This window comes from Lagenorhynchus albirostris, chromosome 18 (assembly GCF_949774975.1).
Source record: "Lagenorhynchus albirostris chromosome 18, mLagAlb1.1, whole genome shotgun sequence".
Lineage (NCBI taxonomy): Eukaryota > Metazoa > Chordata > Mammalia > Artiodactyla > Delphinidae > Lagenorhynchus > Lagenorhynchus albirostris.
The window spans coordinates 78,541,112-78,562,144 of NC_083112.1; the positions used below are offsets into that span (position 1 = coordinate 78,541,112).

A 21,033-nucleotide genomic window follows, 5' to 3' on the forward strand; every position below is an offset into this window, starting at 1 on the left:
CCAGCTTCCCCTCCAGGAATCTCCCGAACGAACTGTGTGACCAAGATCGCATCTAGAGGGAGGCCGTGAGGAGTCGACACGCCCGCACACAGTGGGGGACGGCAAGGACTCTGACCCCCCATCTCAGGGATTAACTCAGATCCCTTCTCTGTCTCCCTTTAGAAGCTTTCAGGGCCGGGCGGAATCTTCGGAGGTGGTTTCTGGGGGACTCTGAGGACGCCATCTCCCCAGATCGCTGGCCTTTTCTGCCGGTTGTGAGCGCTGGTTTTGTAAGCAGCGAGCAGTGGGACCCTGGGCTCCCTGCCCACCCCCCACCCCCGCCCCAGATGCCCTGGGCCCCGACCGGCACAGAAGCCTCTGCTGGCTCTGTGGCCTGGAAGGAGGCCTGGCAGCCGCCTCCCGTCCTGGGCAGTAGGCACGGCCTCCCCAGCTGGGCCGGCCCTGTCCACAGGTCCTGGTGCCTCAGCCCGTGTGGAGGTGCTGGGGCAGCTCCCCGTGGCCGCGGACATGCCCGGGCATGTGCTGTGTCTGCAGGACGCCCACAGCCTCCAGAGCCTGAGGGACCAGCCACGGCCTGCAGCCTCTCGCAGAGGAGCAAAGCAACTGTGGCTTCAGCCAACCAGCAACTTGGCAATCGCAGAAGAAAATGGGGGAGGAGGAGAGAGGACGGCAACCAGGACCCAGGGCCTCACCGTGGCAGGTCCGGCCGTCCAGGGAGAGTGCGTAGCCGCTGTAGCAGCCACACTGGAAGCTGCCCGGCTTGTTGTAGCAAATCTGGCTGCAGATCCCGCTCTCCTGGCTGCACTCATTGACATCTGGGAACAGGACACAGGGACGGAGAGAGCCAGAGGTGACCCACAACCCGCCTGGAGCACGTCGCAGCGCCTGCATCTCCGACCCCATGGGATCCACCCTCAGATCCTGGGTGGGAGGGCACAGGGGCCCAGGGCTCCCACTGCAGCCAGGGGGTCGCCTGAGGGTTCTAACCACGTCCTGGGGGTTCTCTGCAGCTTCTCCACTGACCCTGCGCACTGCAGACTCAGAGTCTCTTGACTCCTTTCTGACAGCTGGGGGGCCGCGCCGGGCGGGGCAGCTACAGGGCACTCTTACTGCCCTGCTCTCAGGAGGGGTCATCGCCCTCCCCGCCCGCCCCCCCCCAAGGAGGTGGCCTGGCCAGAGCACAGTTCAGGGCTCAGCACGGTGGGTTTTCAAGCTGGGTGGCGCCCAGCCCGGGGGGGGGGGGGGGTGAGGCAAGACCTCCCGCGCTGTGCAAACATTCGCGCTCTTGGGAGGACCCCGCCCGCCCATCTTCTCCCGGGAGCTGGGAGGGGGCCAGCCAGCGAGGGGCCTGGACCCCCGGCCTGCCGCCCTCCCGCTTCTCCTCTCTCTGCTCTCAGCCAGACGGGCCAGTGCAGCTGTGTCCCTGGCGGGGCAGGCAGGCGGCCCGGCGGGGAGAGGCGGAAGAGAGGACTCAGGGCCCCACCAGCCCGGGGCCCTCGGGTGGCCCTGCAGGGAGGGCCTGACGCCTATGCCCAGGCCCGCCCCCAGGCCGTGGCCTTACCTCTGTTGCAGAGCCGTCCCGCCCAGCCGTCTCTGCACTGGCAATAGAAGGTGCCCATGAGGTCCTGGCAGACCCGGGTCCCCCCCTTATCGCAGGGGTCTGGGTAGCACTGATCCGGCAGCTCTGAGTTGGAAGGAAGGAGAAGGCGGCCCTGAGCTGTCCCTGGTCGGCTGGGAGGAAACCGAGGCAGGTCTGGGGCACTAACGTCCCCTCCACTGGCCCCGGCAGGCCGCACAGGACACCCACCTCTGGGAGGGAGGGGGTCACAGACCAGGCTGGCCGGGCCCCGCCGATCCCAGGAAACCCAGGTCAGCTCGGAGGGAGTGGCCGCCCACCCCCTGGGCCCGAGGTCAGGGCCGCGGCCCCGGGGCAGCGGAGGAGAGGAGTGGGCCTGGCTGGGCCCCGGGAGCTTGGACCTCCCAGGGAGCAGGTCCACAGGGCCCTGGCCGGTCCACGGGCCAGCCCGGCAGACACAGAACATTCCCCTCCCCCGGCAGCTGTGTCCACCCTGCCAGGCCAGGACCCCTGGCCTGTGGGGTCCAGTTCGCCCAGAGGGCGCCCACAGCCTCCCCGCCCGCCCCTCGGGTGGGCCTGCTGCCTCTGCCTCCGCTTGGACACGGTCCAAGCCATCCGGGCCCCGGGCTCCGCTGCTCCCCTTTCTCTCCGACACGCGCTGGCCCCACGGCCTGTCGGCTTCAGTGGTGCTGGTGACCAAGGGCCATCCTGCTTCTCTGATCGTCCTGCTTTCAGTGGAGGGGAACGGGGCACATTTCCCAGGGCCCTGGAGACGGCAGGGCAGCCACCCGGCCAGGCTCAGCCCTGCGATGCCGCCTGTCTGTGTACCAGTGGCCACCACCTTCTCACACCCGGGCGTCCACCCGCAGCACCCGAGCCAGGCACTGTCGTGTGTCTGTTCACCGAGCGACGGGCCCGTCTGAGCGCTGGGAAGCCCACGACGGGTGGCCGCGGTGCTTCCGCCCTCCCTCTGCCCCCGTCCCGTGTGGAGCTGAGGTCACCACTCACTGCACAGCCTGGTCACTAGGAACAGGCCAGGCCAGCACGTGACCATTGAGAGCGCCAGGCGGGCACTAGCCCCCGCCTCTTCACTTCTTTCTCAGGACGCTGACGTCTCCAGCCGGACGCTGGTCTGGGGACAGTGTTTCCACCGTGGGCTTGCTCCTGGTCCCAGGAGGGCAGTGGGCCCCTGTGTCCCCCGGCTCGGCAGGCCTCGCGCCAGCCCCTGTCCTTGGCATGGACCCAAAACCGTGCTTTGTCCCACTGCGTCCCTGTGGGTCTGGGGGCCCGGTCACCGGGGACCCCCTCAGGGAGGGCCCAGCATAACTGTTTGTGTACGCAACCCTGGAACCCACGTCTCTCACTGGGCTCTCCTTGTGACCTTTCCACGGGACCCCCCAAAGCTTGCTTGTTCTGCACAATTACAGCCAACAAAACACTTGCAAGTGTGCCCCGAACACAGCACCTCCGGGTATTTGGAGACCCATGCACAGCTGTCCTCGGTGGGCTCAGTGAGTGCCTTCCGCCCCTAAGCAAGTAGGACTGGGTCTGGCGCTCGGAGAGTGAGGAAGGGGGGCCCAGCGGTCAGCCCTGTGGCCCCCGTGCCGCTGTAACGAGGGCTCCCCCGGGGCGGCGGGGGTCAAGCCCAGTGCCAGGGCTGAGATGACGGACGGGTCTGCTTCCTGACACTGTCTCCGCAGGACGGGGCTCTGAGGGGGCAGGGAGACCGGGGCGGTCGGGGGGACGTGTGCTGGGGCCCGGACAGCATCCGAGCCGAGGGTCCGGCTGTTCCCCCAGCAGCACTTGGCACGTCAGAGGCCCTGCAGGAGGGACGGGGAAGATGGGGTGCGTCTCCACTCGACATATTTGGTGAAAGACTTAAAGTTATTTCAGAAGGACACACCTGGCCTCGTTACCTTTGTCTGGAATTTGCCTAGAATGCCTACCCGCCGACCCCCCACCTTTAAAAATCAACCTCCCCTGGGGTGGGACAGCCCCAGGAGATCCCCACAGGGAACCCAGCTGGAGAGCGGCTCTTATCTGTTGCCCTGTTGGGAAGCTTATCTGTAGGGCAGAGGAAGGAGAGTGTTTGCAGGTGCCTCTGAGCCTCTAGGAATTCGGTGGACGCAGGCAGCCTGGAGGGGCTCGGGGCTGAGTCAGACCTGAGCCCCAACCCGGGCCCCCGACAGGCGGGAGGCGAGGGCCACGATGGCTGAGAGAGGATGGAGGGAGAAGCGGCTGCTCTGTGGACGGGGCTGTGAGGCACCTGCTGAGGCCAGCAGAGGCCTGTCTCAGTGGCTTTGGCTCCCACTTCCAGGAATGTGTGGGTGTGACGAGTTATAAGCTGGGAAATACATGCAAATGCGGGCCGTCGTCCTCACGGAGGAGAAGAGGCACGGAGACCCTTCCTCGTGGAGACCGTTGGCCAGGACTCCGCAGACGGCATCGCCCAAATCCTCTGGGACCCAAAGGCAAAGCCTCAGAAACCGATCCCAGACCCCCGGGGGAGGCACATCTAGAATAAATGACCTCCTCACTGCATCAGAGACGGCGAGGCAGGTTATAAGCTTAAACATGAAATATCAGACAACTTCTTATAGTCTCAGGAAAAGGACAGCCTGAAACCCAGGAAGTAAAACAAACTAATCAGTTTGAACACATAACTTAAAACGAAGGAACTGGTATGGCAAGTTGACAGCACCACAAATCTGCTACGAGTGAAGCGTAATGACAGGAAGCTGAACTGCTGTGATGCTCCCATGTCTGCCTAGGGCCGGTGAGGTCCCGCTCAGCTTGGGGGGCCGAGGGGCGGGCTTTGCTCACGTCAGCCGGGGTGTGTGGGCGCGGGCTCTGTTCCTTGAGTGCACACTGGCCTCTGCCCCTCACCTGCTCTTGGGAGGCTGCTGAAGGGTCCGTGGGGAGCCCGGGCCTCACAGCAGGGCCCCTGCCCTCGTTCAGTCTCTCACTTCCTTTGTGCGCCTGGGCCGGGTCGGGGTCTGTGACCCGGGGCGAGACAGGCAAGGCCAGCGGCTGGTAGTGGGCGGCTGGGTGACGGGTCACAGCCGCCGAGCCCTGCCCACCAGGCCCTGGTGCCAGTCCCAGTCTTCCACCCGCCCGGGGCGACCCCGCAGTGCAGGCCCGCGTGCAGCGCAGGGCTCCCCGTGCGGGGCTGGCTGTACGCTCAGAGCCCGTCTCCTCACCGGTGGAGCCGGTGCAACAGAGCAGCTGACAGCCGGGCCTGGCGGGGACGAAGCGGTCACATCACAGAGCTCTCCGGCCACAGCCGGGCCTGGAGTCAGGCTCGGCTGAGACGGGCCTGGGGGTCTACGTGTGGATTAAAGTTCGTGCAAAGCGTCAGTGTTACGTATGATAATTTAAAAGAATAATAAAGACGCAGGATGAGCTGAGGAAAAATTTTGCTACCTTTAGTACAAATGGCTAATTTGCAAAATATATCAAGAGCTCCTACAAATTGAGGCAAGTAGGCAAAGACTCTGAACAAACTACCCACAGAAAAAGAAACCCAAGGTTCCTCAACATATGAAGCTCAGCTTTACTCACGAGTAAGAAAAAAAGAAACTGAATTGACTGGGGGTCTTTTTTCACTTTTTCTACTGAAAGATATAAAAAAGTAAGAAGCAATACACCGGGCTGGTGCAGGTACTGGGAGAGGCACTCCCGCCCTCCACCGGGGTCGGGGGTAACGGGGCCGGGTCTGCAGCAGAACTGAAAAAGAACACAGCTTTCCCTCTGCAAGTCCACTCTATTCTGCAGATATATTCAGACAAGGAGGTCACTCTGGCTTTGCTTGTTACGGTATAAAAACTGGAAACGGCCCAGGTGTCCGCCAATGCACACTGGTTAACAAGCATGCTGCCCACCAAGCGCGAGTGTGGACGCAGCCCCACGTGCTGGCCGTGCTCATGCTGACACAGGAAGCGCCTGCGAACCGTGGAGGGGAAAGGGCGGTGAGGTCATGGGTTCAGGGAGCTGCCACCTGTGTGGAAATAAGAGACTCTGAGCACATTCCTACGGGTCTGAGCATATTCTTAGAACCGGTGGCCGTGGCGAAAGGGCCCCTGACTGACCAGGAGGCAGGGCCGGATGCACCTTCTCTCCACCTGTGAAAGGTTTACACTTCATACCGTGCGAATTTCCTGCCTGTTCGAAAAGCCAACACGTACTCGCTTAGAAAAGGAAGTTCAGGGCAAAGGAGAGGACCTCAGGCAGGTGCCGTGGCTCCAAAGACAATGGAAACATAGCAAAGCCCCAAGACCCCAAACGCAGGGGCTTCGAGGAAGGAGACAGACTTACTTTGCACGCAGGTGATGAAATCTGTGTTCTTTTTGTACGGAGATCCATGTTTACTGATGCATTCTGCAAAACAGGGAGGGCAGGGCGTCACCTTCCGGCACGGGGCCAGCAGACGTGACACTCTGGAGGGAGGCTAGTCACGCTGACACGGAACATGGAACACCGTCAGACGAGACGACGTCTCCACCCATGGGCAGAGCTCTGTCTCCAAGGAGCCTTGGGCCCCTGCAGCCTCCCGGTGGGGTTCTTTCTGTCGTACAGAAGGCTCTCCAGTGGCACTCAGGAAGCTTCTGACCGTGGTCAGAGAGCTGGCCTCCATTTCAACCTGACCCCCGCTTGGAAACAGTACCCTTGGTTTGATGGTCAATCTCTTTGGCGAACTAGCCCCCTCCTCCTCTGTGCTGTCTGACCGCGTGCTCCACACGGAGGCCAGGGGTGGGAGGGGCCACAGGCATCCGGATGATCTGAACTTGAGCTTGGGCATAATGGGTGTTGGTTGAGCCACTTCACTGGCCCTTTGGTGGGTCGCTGCTGCCCATCCGCGCCTCGGAGGATGTGGGCACAGGCAGTGGATAGCATTGGAGGTGGCCCGGGGGCCACTGTCGCCTTTGCCTCAGGATGCAAAGCCATGCACCCGGGAGCAAGGCCGGCAGGGAGCCCGGATGGGGCTTCTCAAGGCCAATCGCAGGTCCACTACGCTTGTTGCCAGATACACACCCACAGAAGGTACCTCTACGAGGCTATAAGGCCAATGGAAAATTTACCAAAATGCGCTTCACACAATTAAAGAGGAAAGCCCTGGAATACTTCTCTCTCATTATAAGTAGAGACATAAAAGAACCCTTGAAACAGTGTCGATTAAGGAACAGTTCGCAGGGGAACTTTCAGGTCTTCCTGAAAACACGGGACCGCCTTGGCCTTTTTCCTCTCGTTCTCCCCCAGTCCAGGCCCCCCCGCCTCCACACACAGACATGACTGGCACTCGGGGAGTGCCATGACTGCTCGACGGCCAAGGCTGTTAGCCTGCCCGTTCCTGTTGTCCAAGTTAAACAAAAGCACGTTTCAATGTTCTCAGCTTTAATTAATCACATGGTATCAACAACCAGAGTCCGCATAAGCAAAAGCTCTCTGGGGTCTTCAGTGATTTCACAAGGGCAGAGTCCTGAGACCAAACAGCCCGAGAACCACGAAAGCAATCATATTTCCAGTTAACGAGCTAAGCCTGGAATCAGAGTGGGGCAGAGGTCTGCAAACAATGGCATTGGCTGGAGGTGACACTAACGCGGTCACTATGGTATAAGAGACACAAACTAGGGCTTTGTCCCGTGAGCCCTGGAGAGCTCCCAACTCACTGTGCGATTAAGCAGGTCCTTCCGGGAACAACTCGGTGATGAGGTGTGAGGCCCCAAACAAAAGGAGGAAATGAGTCCAACTTACCTAAGTACCTTGGATAAAAGTACTCCTGCAGAAAAAGAAAAAGAAAAGGCAGCGGTTAACCGGCAGAGTGCCCGGCGTCTGGGCACCACCCCCTGGCGGCTGGTCCACCAAACCTCACCCCTCTCCTCCAACAGAAACGGCCAGGCCCGGGAGGCAGGTGCTTGAGGGAGGACGGCTGCCCAGAAAGCCACTTTCTGCCCTTGAGAGGGCTGGGGGAGGGGACGGAGGGAGGGGGCGTCCCTGGGGCCACGCAGCTTCTGCAGAGTGATGTCTGCACACTGAGACCAGACCTGCGGTAACCAGCAATGCTGTGCGGGTGAAGCATCTTTCAGGAAGACAGGAAACATGCCAAGAAAAAGGCAAGCCTTGGACCCCGGTGGCCGCAGGGGCCCCTCGGGAGATGGGAGGCCTCTGTAGGACTCCCAGCAGCTACGGTACTTGTAAAACAAACAGCTGGATGAGGGATGGAGGGTGTAGACGGGGAGTGCTTTTATCCATGACTGCAAATTAAGAGATGGGCGCTGGGCAGTGAACGTCAGGTGAGAGAACACCTGCCTGTGCCCATCCCGGCAGCAGCTCCGGGACCCACACGCTCTGATGTCCCGCTCAGGGCTGATCGCTCAGGGCCGATCGCGGAGCAGTTTGGCCCTGTGTCCCCTCCCTGACGGAACCAAGGGGCCGGATGCTGGGTGTCACCTGCTTGCTCACGACCACCCTCCCAGGAGGGTCTTGCTAATCAGCCCCATTATCACAGATGAGTAAACTGAGGCTCCAGGCCGGCTGTGGAGTCTGACTGAGTCCCGTCCCAGGGAGGGCGGGGGCGCCGGACCCCACGGGGCCCGTGCTTCACGCCCGCCGGTCCCCCACCGCCTCACTTGTCCCCTCCGCTCGTGCTTGGCCGGGGCGTCCCACGAAGACGCGTTCAGATGTGCTTTTATAAAGTAGCGTTCTGGTAAAGATGCTTCTTGTAAAACTCAACTTGTTTCAAAGAAAAGTAAGGATCAGAGCAAGCTGGGGACTCATGCAACACTTGCGAAGGTGACATTCACGCGAATGTGGCAGAGGCAGGCAGGAGGCGACTGCCCTCCTCTGTGCTCCCAGGCCCCCAACAAGGCTGGCTGCGCTTCTTTCTCCTGCTTTCAGTCCCACACCGGCTGGCGCTGGGGACGGAGAGACAGACCAGTCTGGGGCCCTGTGACGAGAGCTCTCAGGGTCCCGGGGGTTGTGGCATCTTTCGGGGTTAGAGGGAGAACAGAGGCCACTGGGCTTTGCAAAGGGAGGGAATTTGATTCTGAAATAAGATTCAGGATGGACGCAGGAAGTTCCGCTCAGCCTTAGGAAGCCAAGGGTTAGACTAGGGTTGAACATGGTGAAGAACTGCGGGGCAAGCACCCGGTCACACACACGGTTACACGCTGCGGCCTTCCGGAAAGGCAGGTTCCATTCTTCCTAATCGTGACTAGTTAACAGTAACGTGTAATATGTTTTAATACTGAGCCCTGCTGTTGTGAAAACTCAGGCTCCGCAGCCCTCCGTGCCGCCCTGCTTCCCGCAGGTCTGTGCACGGGAACGTGTGGCCCGAAGCTCCTTCAAGGAGCTGCGCCCAAGGGCAGCTGCGTCCACCGGGGTCTACAGTGAGGCTGCATGGGCTCTGGAGCTACAGGAGAAACTTCCCTGTGAGCCACCTCCTCTGTCTCTGCTACTTGTGACCTGCCCCCCGCACAGGAAAGGAGAGCAAATCTGCTTTACCCCTGAGCTCCTCAGAGGCCGGCCACGTCCCTGCGGGGACCAGGTGAGGCGTGAGAATCCAGCCCTGATGCTGTCCCACTGTTCACCCGATGGCCTCGCTTCCTGGCCCTGCGCATGGATGGGCCAGGGGACTCCCGCTCCCGGCTCTGCTGACCAGCAGACCAGCTGACCAGCAGCGTGGACGTTACCCTGCAGACATGCCCGTGCCGGTGGTGCGTGGATCTTTGTCGTGGAGTGTCTGGGCTTTTACCTGGATTACACAACGTGGCCGGAGTCGCACCTCACACCACAGTGTGGTTACTTCTCAACAGTAAACTGAGAACTCATTACTTCCTTTAGGACATAACAGCGCTAGGTTGTTTCCAAACATCTCTACTCGGACAAACCAGGCTGGGACTTGGCTGTCAGGACAGCTTTGCTTCCTGACATGAAACGTGTAAAGGTGTTTTCCCTGGGGAACAGTCGGGAGGGCTGACCAATCCTTCGGCCACGGCCTTGCTAGCAAATCTGCCTTCTGGCAGAAGACCGTCAAGGTCACGGCAGCCTGAACTGCCCTTGCCGAGGCTTCCTAAGAGCGTGAAGCTCACTGCGGCCCCCGAAGACGCCCTCCTGCAGGTGGGTGCCCCGGCTCCATTGGTCCCGCCCGGGGACCCGGAAGGGCTCCTAACCCCTGGGGCTGGCGTTACACGGCTCTCCACGTGTTCTCCTAGCACGGTTCATACAAAACCCTTTCTTCCTTCCTTTCTCCCAAATTCAGCTAAGATTCTCCAAACCAGGTGCAAAAGACTCCACAAGACAGAAGGAAACACAGACACCACTTCTCAGAACACGGACCTCTGGGATCCCCCAGGCCCTGCTCCACCCAGAGAACCCAGGGCGGACCCTGCAAGGGGGGCAGTCCCCAGAGACACCCCGCGAGGGCACTGGGTCCTCTCCTTCCTCAGACACTGAAGCGCACGTTGCAGGGAGGTCCTGGAACAAAGTCCTGGGTATGACCACCCAGTGGCAGGGGTGACGCTGGGATCAGCCCCGGCCCTGACCCTGAGGTCCTGCTGCAGCTCTGCACGTCTGTGTGTGTGGTTCCCTCGGCTGCACGTACACCCTCCATCCCCATGGCTGTCCCCTCCCACCCAACCTGCACGCATGTGACAGGGACAGCGGCCCGAGCGGGGGGGCCCAGTTCTCCGGGTCCTCTTCACATCAATGTTAGGATGATACGCGCTGCTCCGGATGCTCAGGGCCCTGGTACGGGCAGCAGCGGCTCTCGGGGGCATGGAGACCCTGGTCCCCTTACCACCAGCCCCTCCCTGCAACCTGCACCTGCCCACGGCACATCCCTCTGCACGTGCTTCCCACCTGCTCTGGGCACCCGCTGCACCCCAGCTGCTGGCGGAGCACGTGCACACAGGCCCTGGGCACCCCCGCACCCCGCCAGGGTCAGCAGGGCCGCAAGGCAGGGGGTGGCAGCCTCCGCTCACCACTCAGCTGCGGGATGACAGGCTCAGGGGGCTGGGCGACTGCCGAGGCCCAGTGTGCGGCAAGAACCAGGGCAGCAGAGCGGGGCTGGTCCCTCCAAGCACAGGTTGTATGAGTGCAGCTAAAAAGACCCATGTGAGAGGCGTGTTGTGCAAAAACTCCGTGACGTGGCTAAGTACAGTGTCTCCGGCCAGGCATGAACATACTCTTGGAAATGAACCTCGTAAAACAGGTTTGCTTCCAAACACCTCCCCCCACAGCAGAGATCTGCAGTTGCCATCCAGCATCCGCAATCCTCCCTCCAGCCTCAGTAACAGAACTCTGGATCTAGTTAGAGCTGCAATGCACCCAGCTACAGGACTGCACTTCCCAGCCTCCCTTGCAACTAGGGGTGGCATGTGACTGAATTCTGGCCAATGAGATACACACAGAGAGTGAAACTGAGTAAAGAGAGTGGAGCACTTTGGTTCTCTGGCCTCCTTGCTGGAATGTAGATGTGATGGCTGGTACTCCAGCAACTTGCCCAGTGTATGAGGAGGCCTGGCAGACAAAGGCCATGCACCAGTACAGTGGAGCACAAATAGGTCATGGAGGCCCCTGGGCCCCCACGACTGAGCAGCCCCGGGCAGCCTGCCTCCCACCTTTTGCATGAGAGATAAATAAAACTGTCTTGTTTAAACCACTGTTGCTTGCAGTTTCCAAATTTAGGAGGCAAAAATCCCAGGCTAGCTGAATTTGAAAAGTGAGTGCAATTCTCACATTTGTAATGACCTGCAAAGTAAAGTTATAAATCTACCGTGAGTCAAGATTTCATGAGTCAGTGAGAATGTTTTGGGAAGTAACCAATGCAAAGGCACTGATAAATCAGGGTTTAGGCCAGTTAACAAAGATAGAAGAGAAACTTCGCACGTATCACAGACTGACTGCTTCAAGACAGAATAACCTGATTGCCTAGGATTAGCAAAGGCTCGTGGGACTGTGGGTGAAGCTGTCAAACGCTTTTTGCAAAAATGTCTCCATTTATGGTAAGGAGAAAGTAGGCTTTCTAAAAATCATTATTATTTCGAAAAAATGTGCCCTGCCTCTCCCCAAAATCTTACTTCAATCTTTCTTTGTTCTGAAAATTTAGTGCCTAATTACATTTACAATACAATTTTGTAAAGCATGAAATGGAATAAATTTGTTTTTATAATTTACGGCTTGATTCCTCAAGATGGATCGGTGCCCTCACTGTGTAATCTGATCAGTCTTCAGTGGCTCACTCGAAGTGGCCCTTCTTCCCGTCTAATGTGCTCTCCTGGCGGAGGCTTCTTGGGGCTGCTGGGCTCTCACCTTCACAGCACTGGCTGGTCATCCACAGCTTTGCCCGGAAACCCTTTGTTCTCAAGGCCAAATGCAGCGATGCTGCTCACTTGAGTGGCTGGGGTGCTCACAGGCAGGAGAGGAAACGACTAAGCCACACTGGATACTACTAAGCCTCACCGGGTACTAAGCCTCACCAGGTACTAAGCCTTCCCTGCCAGGCCTGCCACGTTCTCGCTGGGAAATGTGATTCACGAAGGTGAACCAGCAAAACTTTATTCAAACCATGGCTATGCCGCACTGAGGGATTTCTAAGCACCGGACCCCATGCTAAGTCCTTCCTTCACCCTTGTGGTGGCACAACAATGACCCCAAAGACGTCCAGGCCCACCTCCCGGCAGCTGTGAATATGGTGGGCTCCACAGCGAAGGTCAGTGAGGTTGCTCATCGGCTGACCTTGGGAGGAGGAGATTCCCCTGGGCCATCGGGGGCTCAGGGGACCACAAGGTGTGCAAACAAGGAACAGCAAAGGCAGCAACAGATCCAGAAATGGCAACGTAGAAAGAACGCCCACCTGCCGGCCAGGAGGATGGAGGAGGGGCCCGAGCCAGGGACGCGGCGCCTGCAGAATCTGGAATAGGCAGGCGTGGGCTCCCTACTGGGGCCTCCAGAAGGGAGCGGCCCCAAGAGACGCATTTCAGACTCTGGCCTCCGGAAGGGTAAGCTTGTGCTGAAGTGTCACAGCAGTGAGGAAACGACATCTTCCCTGGAGTCAGGCAGGGACGCTCCTGTCCCCTCCGACCTGTCCCTGCCGACACGTGGCAGCTGGCCTTGCGGAGCTCAGGCAGCGCAGGACCAGGCGGAGGGACAACGCTGTCTGCCTCCCACCCGCAAAGCCATGCCCACCAGCCCCTAGAGGGATGCCAGCCCCTAGCAGGGCGCCAGCGAGCAGAGTGTGTCCCCCAGGACCTGTGGAGCAAAGGGGCAGAGCGGGAACCAGGGGGCTCTGGGCAGGGACGCGGCCCTCGTGGTCTCCAGCGCCAGGAAGGGGCTTACTGGGCAGCCTGGCTGGGGGCTCAGGCGTCATCCCAAAGCCAGAGGGAGAGACCGTACGCGGCTGCTTGGCAGTGTGAATGGGGACCGAGGCCCAGCAGGTGGGACGGAACGTCGGCCTGTCCTGGGAGGGCCCCGAGGAGGCAGAAGTGGTAGCACCAGAGATGCTCCACGGAGGCTGCAGGACGTGTGCTGCGGGGGGGGGGGGGGGGGTGGAGCGGGGGGCCGCAGGCTTTGTCCAGAGGCTGAGAGGCCGCAGCGGCACCGACAGGAGAGGGGAAGGAGGTGAGAAGCCAGAGAGAGTGAGTAGGAGGGAAGAGGAAAGTGGACATCGCCCGGGGATCAGGGAGGAGCTGGCGACCACCCGTCCCTTCGCAGGGACCCACACAGGCTGGGCTGCAGAGGACTCGTGCTGCGGGTGAGATGGGCAGGCGAGGGTGGCATGGTCAGGTCAGAAACGCAATGTTATGCTTCCCTGTTTACGTGAATTCAGGAAAAACAAAATGATGTATTTTCCCATCATGCAAAACCCACAAATAAAATGCTGGACAGAGTACAGGGTGACAAGTTATCAGGGCAAACAGCGCAGCTCCAACACAGCCTTTGTGCAAAGGTAGTGTGTCCAGGAGGCCCTGAGAGCAGGCTGTGCAGACGGGACCCAGGCTCGCCCTGGAGGCCACAGACACCTGGGCTCAGGGGTCAGCCCTGAGTTCCCCCTGGTCCTCCCACTAATGACCTGACTCCCTTGAGTCTGTCGATCCCCGGGCCGCAGCTCAGGGGCGCCTCCACGGGATGGCTCAGGCTCTCGCCCGAAGCAGCATTCTGAGGTCCCGTGACAGATTCTGTGAGTGTGCAGCTCCAGCCCGTTCCTGGCCTCTGGAAGGGGATGGAAGGGCACCTCGGCCCCTTCGGGTCCCTGCTGAACCACGGCCCCGCACACGTGAGCGTTCAATTCCGAGCAGCACAGGATGGGCTGGTGTGAACGAGGAGAGACTCAGAGGAGGCATGTGGTGGGTGCAGACCTGGGTCAGGGGTCAGGGGTCAGGGTTTGCCACACCCCACGGGAGAAGGCGCCCTGCCCCCGACAACTGCCAACAGCCACCTCCTAACACGTTTTCCATTTCAACCCGAAGCATCGCACTAAAGAAACGTGTGTCCAAACCACAGAGGCCCCTGGGGGCTGTACCTGTGGCCGTGCTGGGCAGGCGGCCCCAGCCTGGCCTCCGGCCCCGCGGCTGCAGCAGTGGCCTTCCCGGACGCCCTGGGAGCTGGTCCAGCCCAGCTGTGGGATTTCCACAGGGCACAGCATTCCCAGAAGAGGTCCTCAGAGAACTGGGTTTAGGTGGTAGGGTTTGGGGACAGATGTGGAAAGAATGTATTTTATTATCATGGTCACTAACTGGAAGGAGACTAATTTCACCTAGAATTTTGGAAGAAAAACAAAAAGTCCAAGAAAATAACAAGTGTGATGGAAACACATCACTACCTCCTTTGAAGGACGTGTTTTTAATTGGGGCAAAGTGCCTTTCTCAGAGGCAGATAAAGAACTCCGTCCACTTCCAACACCTCCTTAAAACTGACTTTAAAACTTAATAAACTGCACTCTCTCAGGGTCAAAATTTACAGGTGTACACGCACCAGGATCGCAGCGAAATCACTGGACTAAAACAACCACCGAAGGGGCAGAGTATCCCCAACATCAAATATCAACCCTCAAACCACAGCCAAGTCTGCATCACAGAAGCAGCAGCACGAAGACGCCAGACACCTGCCAGTGCAGCCAGGGCAAAGTAACCGCCTGGCCGGGTTCGCGACGTCCCGGCCCAGCACCTCAGAACCTCGAGAAACAGGCCAGAAGCATGAGCTTCTTAAAGGGCGTGTTCTTCCTAAGTCCCATAGGCAGACCTGCGGTGACTTTCAAAACGTCTTGAATTGGTTTTCCAGACGTTAAGCCCGCAGGCTGGGACGAGGTGTCTTTTAGGGGGCTGCCCTGTCATTACACTGCAGGGCCAGCTCCGGGCCAGGCAGACCCCCGGGACTAAAACAAGCACGTCTGTAGGCACAGGGGCAGCCAAGGGGGTCCAGACAGAGCCTGTCTCTCCCTCAAGGCCACCCGGGGGGCGGCTGCCCCGCGCTGGGGGCCTGAATGCGGGCCCGTCTAACCAGCCGTCCACAGGCCTCTGAGCCGTGCCGAGCCAGCTCTGGAGAAAACATTATGACTCGGAGACCCTGCCCTGCCCGGCCAGCTTCCTTGGGCCTCCAGGGGAGGAAGCCCTGGAGGGCCGGGGCCCAGTGGGGAGGCCTGGGCAGCCCCGGGGCAAGGGGCCACCCAGGCGCACAGGAGCTGGGGCTGGATCTGCACAGGGAGGGCGCCTGGTCACACTCCTCGACGGACCCCGGTGTGGCACGGAGGAGCGGGGCGTGTGCAAGTGCGTGTCTGAGCGTCCAAGTGAGTGTTAGGGGCTGCTGTCCAGGCGTGGGGGGCAGGGGGCCCAAGGCTGTCCTGGAGGTCACTGGGGGTGACGAGGGCCCCCTCCCCGCTCCTGCTGGGACCCCTGAGACCCCTTAGGCCACCCCAACAGGGGAGACTTGAGGGAGGGGCTTCCACCTCCCTCGGGGTTGCCCCTCCCCAAGCTGTCCCCAGAGACTCTGGGGTCTCAGGAAGACAGGTGTCCCTGGAGGGCAGACGCGGTTCAAGACAAGGCGGCAGCCCTGCAGGGCTCTGAAACTGGCTGCACCCCGAAAACCCTCCTGGGTAGGGAAGTATCACCACCACTGGGCCCCCATGTCTGAGAGAGCGGGGGTGGGGTGGGGGGAGAGAGACAGAGACAGACAGAGAGACAAGTAGACACCACCAGACAGAGACAGAGAGAGACACGGGGTGCGGGGTGAACATGCGAGGTCAGAGGTCAGGCTTGGGCTGCACTGGAGGCAGAGGGGCCCTGTGGGTGGGATGCCGGCCGAGCTGCAAACACTGTGAATATTGTTGTTTGCATCTCAAACTAACCAAGGTGATGGCGTCAAGGCCCAGGACCTGGAATTCCTCCCGACCCGCAGGCCTCGGGCGGCACTGGTGCTGGGAGGTGGTGAACCATGCGGGCCCGCAGGTCGGGCTGGGTAAGTCTTTCGTCCAGAATCCTTTCTGGAGGCCACGGGCAATGGTATCGGTGTCTGGAACCCACTGGCCTTAAAGGACTTAAGCGGGAAGGTGACTGCTGGGCTGGCCCCGTGAGCTTCTGGGAGAGCTCCGGAGACCCAGCAGGGGTGCCTGGGGGCCTGGCACCCTGAGTCCTCTGGACAAGAGGCCAGAACGAGGGAAATGCCAGGAAGAGAGGGTAACAATGCGAAAGGAAAACGAGATAAGGATGGAATCTAATCGCCGGCTCTGGGGGGAGGGCAGGGCGGGGACACTCCCCCCGCGGCCCCAAAGAATGTGGAGGAGACCCTGGTCAGCAGGAGGGAAGCAGGCGACACCTGCATCAGGAAGGCCCCCAGGCTCCGTTAACCCCAGGAATCGGGAAGGTGCCCACAGCTACCTGCTCAAAGGAGAGCTCTATCTGTCAGACGCCTCCATCCCCAAAGAGGAAGACGGCCCAGGCCCAGGGTGGAACAACCCGCCCGGCAGGAAGAGCCTAGAACACACCCAGCACAGAGGGCACAGCCTCCGGATTCCAGGGGCGGCTTGCTGCCCAGAGGGCCGGCTCCAGGTGCCCCAGCCCCCAGCTCAGGGGGCAGGGCGTCCTCCCCCCTCCCCCCTCCCCGGCCCCCCAGAGCACCAGGAACTGAACAGGAAAGACAGTGCGGCCTCCTCTGCTCCAACAGGTGTGTGTGGCTGCAACGGCCAGACACACAGAGGACAGGCCAGCCCCAGAGGTGACCCTGGCAGGTAAGGACTGGCTTCTCCTCCAAGCACCCCCCTGAGCTGGCGAGCGGATCACAGCCCAGCGGATGCTGTGATCACATCACACGTCAGGACGCTGGCGGGAGGTCCCATGACGGTCACAGAACCAGGTCCTGGTGACTTCTGAACTAAGGTCAGGGCGCTCATCCTGGGTCACCCCCGCGAACACTCACAAGGAACAACATTTGAAGGCGAGGAATTGATGTTTCTCAAGAGAGCCCCAAACTGTGTGGGGCAGAGGGACCCACTGGTAATGTCACAGGACGGCCTCATTCAAAAGCACTGTTTCTCCAAAGGTGTATTAGCAGTGAGCTGTGTTTGGAGGGTTTCCCAGGGATCCCAGGTCCCTGGAATCTGGGACCTCCCCAAAGTGAGGGAAGGGATGGTGTGGACACCTGGAGGGGCAGCTGGTCGACCAGAGCGGGGCCGGACATGCAGGAGTCCCTCACCACCAGCCTCAACCCACGCCTAGCTGGGCTCCTCCCAGCCTTCCACAGCACCTCCTGAGGAAAAGGACAACAAGCCAAGGGCCAGACCAGACAGAGCAAGCAGCCTGCACAGCGGTCTACACAGGAGGCAAGGTGCGGGCTGAGATGCGGGGGTTTGCATTGACTGCAAGGGAAGCTGGTAAATAAAGGGAAAGATGTGATTACGATTTGGGGGTGGGGGTCAGAAAGGAGGACAGAAGTCTGGAAAGTTACAGATGGCTTTGATATGAAAGGAGTTCACAAATTCCCGATGGGGTAGACGGGGTGGATGTGAGAGAGGACACCCCCGGCGTCACAGCAACTCCACCTCGGCAGGGAGGGAAGTCAGGACGCTGAGGGAAGTACAAAGTCCCTGCACAGAAATGGCGGCGTCTCATTAAAGTCATGGACTGTGAGCACGGCTTCCTTGTCTCGTCTTCATTTCATCCATTGTAGACAAAGTTATAATTAAAACGTAAGTCACAGGGGGGATGGCTCTGGGAAGGGTGGCGCAGCGATTAGTGTGCAGTGTGCCCAGGCCCAAGGCCTTTCCATCCTGGAAAGCAGGGACGGGGGCAGGGCAGGGGCAGGCCGGCGTGGGTGGTGGCCTTGTTGCCCTCAAGTCTCGTCACCCGCAAGCCCATCCCACACTCTGTACAAGCCAGCGCTCCAGCTGGGCCTGGGGCTGGCGGGACTGCAGCCGGTACACAATCCCGCAGCAGGGCAGGGACACAGCCCACTGCGGGACCTTCAGAACTCCTCCGCAGGGGCCATGCCAGCTCCTCTGGGCCACCGGGACTCACCATCAAAGAAACGGGCAAACAGGCCAGAAGAGACCGGTGGCAAAACAAACAGCGTGGCTGCGGACACTGAGGACAGAGTCGCCGCAGAAGCGCCTGTCACGGCTCAGCCACCGCCGCCGCGCGCTGGGCCGGAGGGAAGGTGGGCACAGCTGGGCCATCCCTGTATAAAGCTTGTTTCGGAAAGGGGACTGAAGGGATGGTCAAACCAACCGGTCAGAAACGGGAGTCAAAGTAAAAGCCCACGGGCCTCACAGCCATTTGTTTATTACACGAGACATTTATTTCATCCCAGAAGAATCCTTTAGAAGAAAATTTCCCGTAGAACCAAAACCAGCTGTGAAATCACCCTGACCTCTCGGTGTGAAGCGACGCAGTGTAAGCCCACCCCATCTCCATCAGTCCTACTTCCCAAAGGCAGGCGCGCGCCAGGTCCCCCAGGGCACCGCCACCCCCTCTCCCCTCCCCGAAGATGGTACAGCTCCTGCGCTGACGCGGAGGCCACACCGGGGCTGCTCCCTGCGGTCGGGTGCCAGCCACCCCGCATTCTCCGAGGACATTATTAATAGAAATCTGTCCTGAGCCAGCCCGTCGGGCTCCTGAAGGCACCAGCTGCTTCGGCGAGTGCACCTTTCCGCAGGGGCTGCGCACCGGCGGCGGGACCTGGGCCCGTCCCTGCTGTCCACTCGGACCGCCCCCGACCCTCCACGGTACGTGTTCCAGCTCTACTCCCGTCCTCCTGCCGCGGGAGCCGCTGCTGCCAGCAATTCCAGCCCTCACGCCTTTGAAGCTAAAGCTCTGTCCCTCCTGCTGCGGATCAGGGCGCTGTGAGCAGCTCCCCCCCGCTCCAGTCTAGCTAAGGGAGCGGGGAGGTAGGAAACTGATCTTCTTTTTAAACCATTTATTTCTTTTACATTTTAAAACGGACCCTGCGGCATCCCGGTTGAGCTGTCATATCACTGCACGGTTCTTTCAAAGCGGCTGCTTTCACAGGCTTGCCGAGGGAAGAGGACTGCAGGGCGTCCGCAGGACCTCCCGCCGACATCCGCCACCCCCCTCCAGCTAAGGCGGCACCTGGCGTCACCAGCAGAACTGGGCCTCGGAAGGAGGAGTCTTGAGGGTGGGCCCGGGTCCCGGCGCCTAAGACCCTGCCCTTCCGCCGCGCCGACCGCCCCCCTAATAAGGGTCTGGATGTGCCCTGCAGCCGAAGGACTTGCCGCAGACGCCGAGGCTCCCAGCCGTGCGCGCACGGACGGTGTCCCCGGAAATGCGGCGCCGCAGGGACGGCGCTCGAGGGGACCCGGCTGCCCTGCTCCACCTCGCGGTCCCAGGCGCCGGGCGCATATCTCCCCCGCCCGCGCGCTCACCGTCTCGGGGTCGTTCTCGAACACTTCCCGGGCCTCCTCCTGGCTGCACAGCTCCTCGATGCACTCCCTCTCCAGGTGGCCCTGCTTGGCCTCCTCGAAGACCTGGTAGGCGCGGCGCTGCCTGGGCCTCAGGAACTGCGCCGCCTCGCGCGCCCGCAGGATCACAGCTTCCCGGGCGCGGGCGGGAGAGAGCGGGGACACGCCGTCAGCGCGGCGGGGCCAGGGTGCACGGGGTCGGCGCGCACGGGGCCGGGTCTGGGCGCGGGCACCGGGGCTCCCCTCGCCCCCGGGGTGGCGGGGTCTTGGGACGGGTCCCCCGGCCCAGCCCGCGCCGCGGCCCCGCGCGGTACTCACTGTGCGCGGACTCGGAGGCCAGCAGCAGCAGCAGCAGCGCAGTGCCCAGGGTGGCGGCGGGCCCGGGCGGCATGGCGGGCGGGGACGGGGACGACGGCCGGGACTGAGACCGGGGCCGGCAGCCGGGCGCGCGCGGTCAGAGCGCCCGCGGGGCCGTGGCGAGGCGCGGGCGCCGCGGGGCGATGGCTCCGGTCATCCCGTGCGGGCGGCTCTGAAGGTCACATCCCGGCGGCTGCACCGCGGCGCTCGCGCGGGGCTGGGCGGGGGCGGCGGCGGGGGCGGGGCGCGCGGGCAGGACCGGCCTCCGGGCCGCGCGGTGCGGGCGGGGCGCGCGGGCCGCCGCCGCCGCCGCCGCCGCCGGGCCGAGCCGGTTTTCTCCGGGAAGATCAAAGCCCGGAGGGGAAGCGGGTCGCCGGGACGAGGGAGGGGACCCGCCCCACCGCCCCACCGCCCCACCGCCGCCGCCGCCGCCGCCCTTGTGCAGGAGCCTCTCCCCAGTCAGTGGTTAAGTGTCTGTAATCGGGATGTAGACGCGACGAAGTCACACGGGTCCAACCTGACAGGTACAGTTTGACCATTTACCGGATGCAAACCTCTTTCCGCCGCCCCCCCCGACCCCACCCCGAATCTACTACATCCTTTTTGGAGTCTTCATTCTGGGGCACATTTTCTCAAGACTTAAAACCCACCAAAGAAAAGATGAACTGAAGTCAAATCGAGTCCCAGTGGGGTCCGGGGAGCCAGATTGAATGATGTCCATTTGTAATCTCTGTTTTCATAGTGATGACATTGGAAACCTTGAGGGTTCCCAGTAGATATTTCAGCTGAAAGCAGCATTCTGTTTGTTCTCGGAGACCAAGACTTTCTGTCTCTCGTCCCAGAATATTTCGCAAAGTCACAGGCAAAAAAAACCACACACACAAACAAGCAAAACCAAAACATAGCGGACCACTCGGGGGACCGAAGCGGACAGCGAGCCCGGCACCGCGGGGAGGGGGCCTGCGCCGCCCCCTGGGGAATCCTGCCGCGGAAACCGCGCCCCAAGGGGAAGGTGAAAGGGCAGCCGCCCCCAGCTGGGCGGCCGGTGGGCTCAGCGCGGGGTCCGCACCGGTTCTTCCGCCTTCCCTTGTGGGAGGATGAACCGGCGCTGCTGGTAGATGCTTTGACGTCACAGGTTTGAAGATGGGGTAGTGAGCATTAATATGTTAAATTCAAGGAGAAGGATGTTCTCCTTGAG

At 61.0% G+C, this 21,033-nt stretch overlaps 1 protein-coding gene across 2 annotated transcripts in view; it reads right to left on the bottom strand.

Annotated features, from left to right (window-relative positions):
• The window catches only part of GAS6 (growth arrest specific 6), a 32,727-nt gene extending 12,774 nt beyond the window's left edge, over positions 1 to 19,953 (bottom strand). Inside the window, exons 1-6 of one of the 2 annotated variants that reach the window (XM_060129306.1) lie at positions 19,797 to 19,952; positions 19,443 to 19,609; positions 7,328 to 7,352; positions 5,891 to 5,953; positions 1,562 to 1,684; positions 693 to 815 (exon numbers count right to left, since the gene is read on the bottom strand). In XM_060129306.1, coding sequence (XP_059985289.1) covers positions 693 to 815; positions 1,562 to 1,684; positions 5,891 to 5,953; positions 7,328 to 7,352; positions 19,443 to 19,609; positions 19,797 to 19,869 — 574 coding nt within the window. In that variant the 5' untranslated portion in view covers positions 19,870 to 19,952. Of the gene's footprint in view, positions 1 to 692; positions 816 to 1,561; positions 1,685 to 5,890; positions 5,954 to 7,327; positions 7,353 to 19,442; positions 19,610 to 19,796 lie in introns of both variants that reach the window. The other variant, XM_060129307.1, reaches the window with a different exon arrangement.
• Positions 19,954 to 21,033: the final 1,080 nt, after the last annotated feature.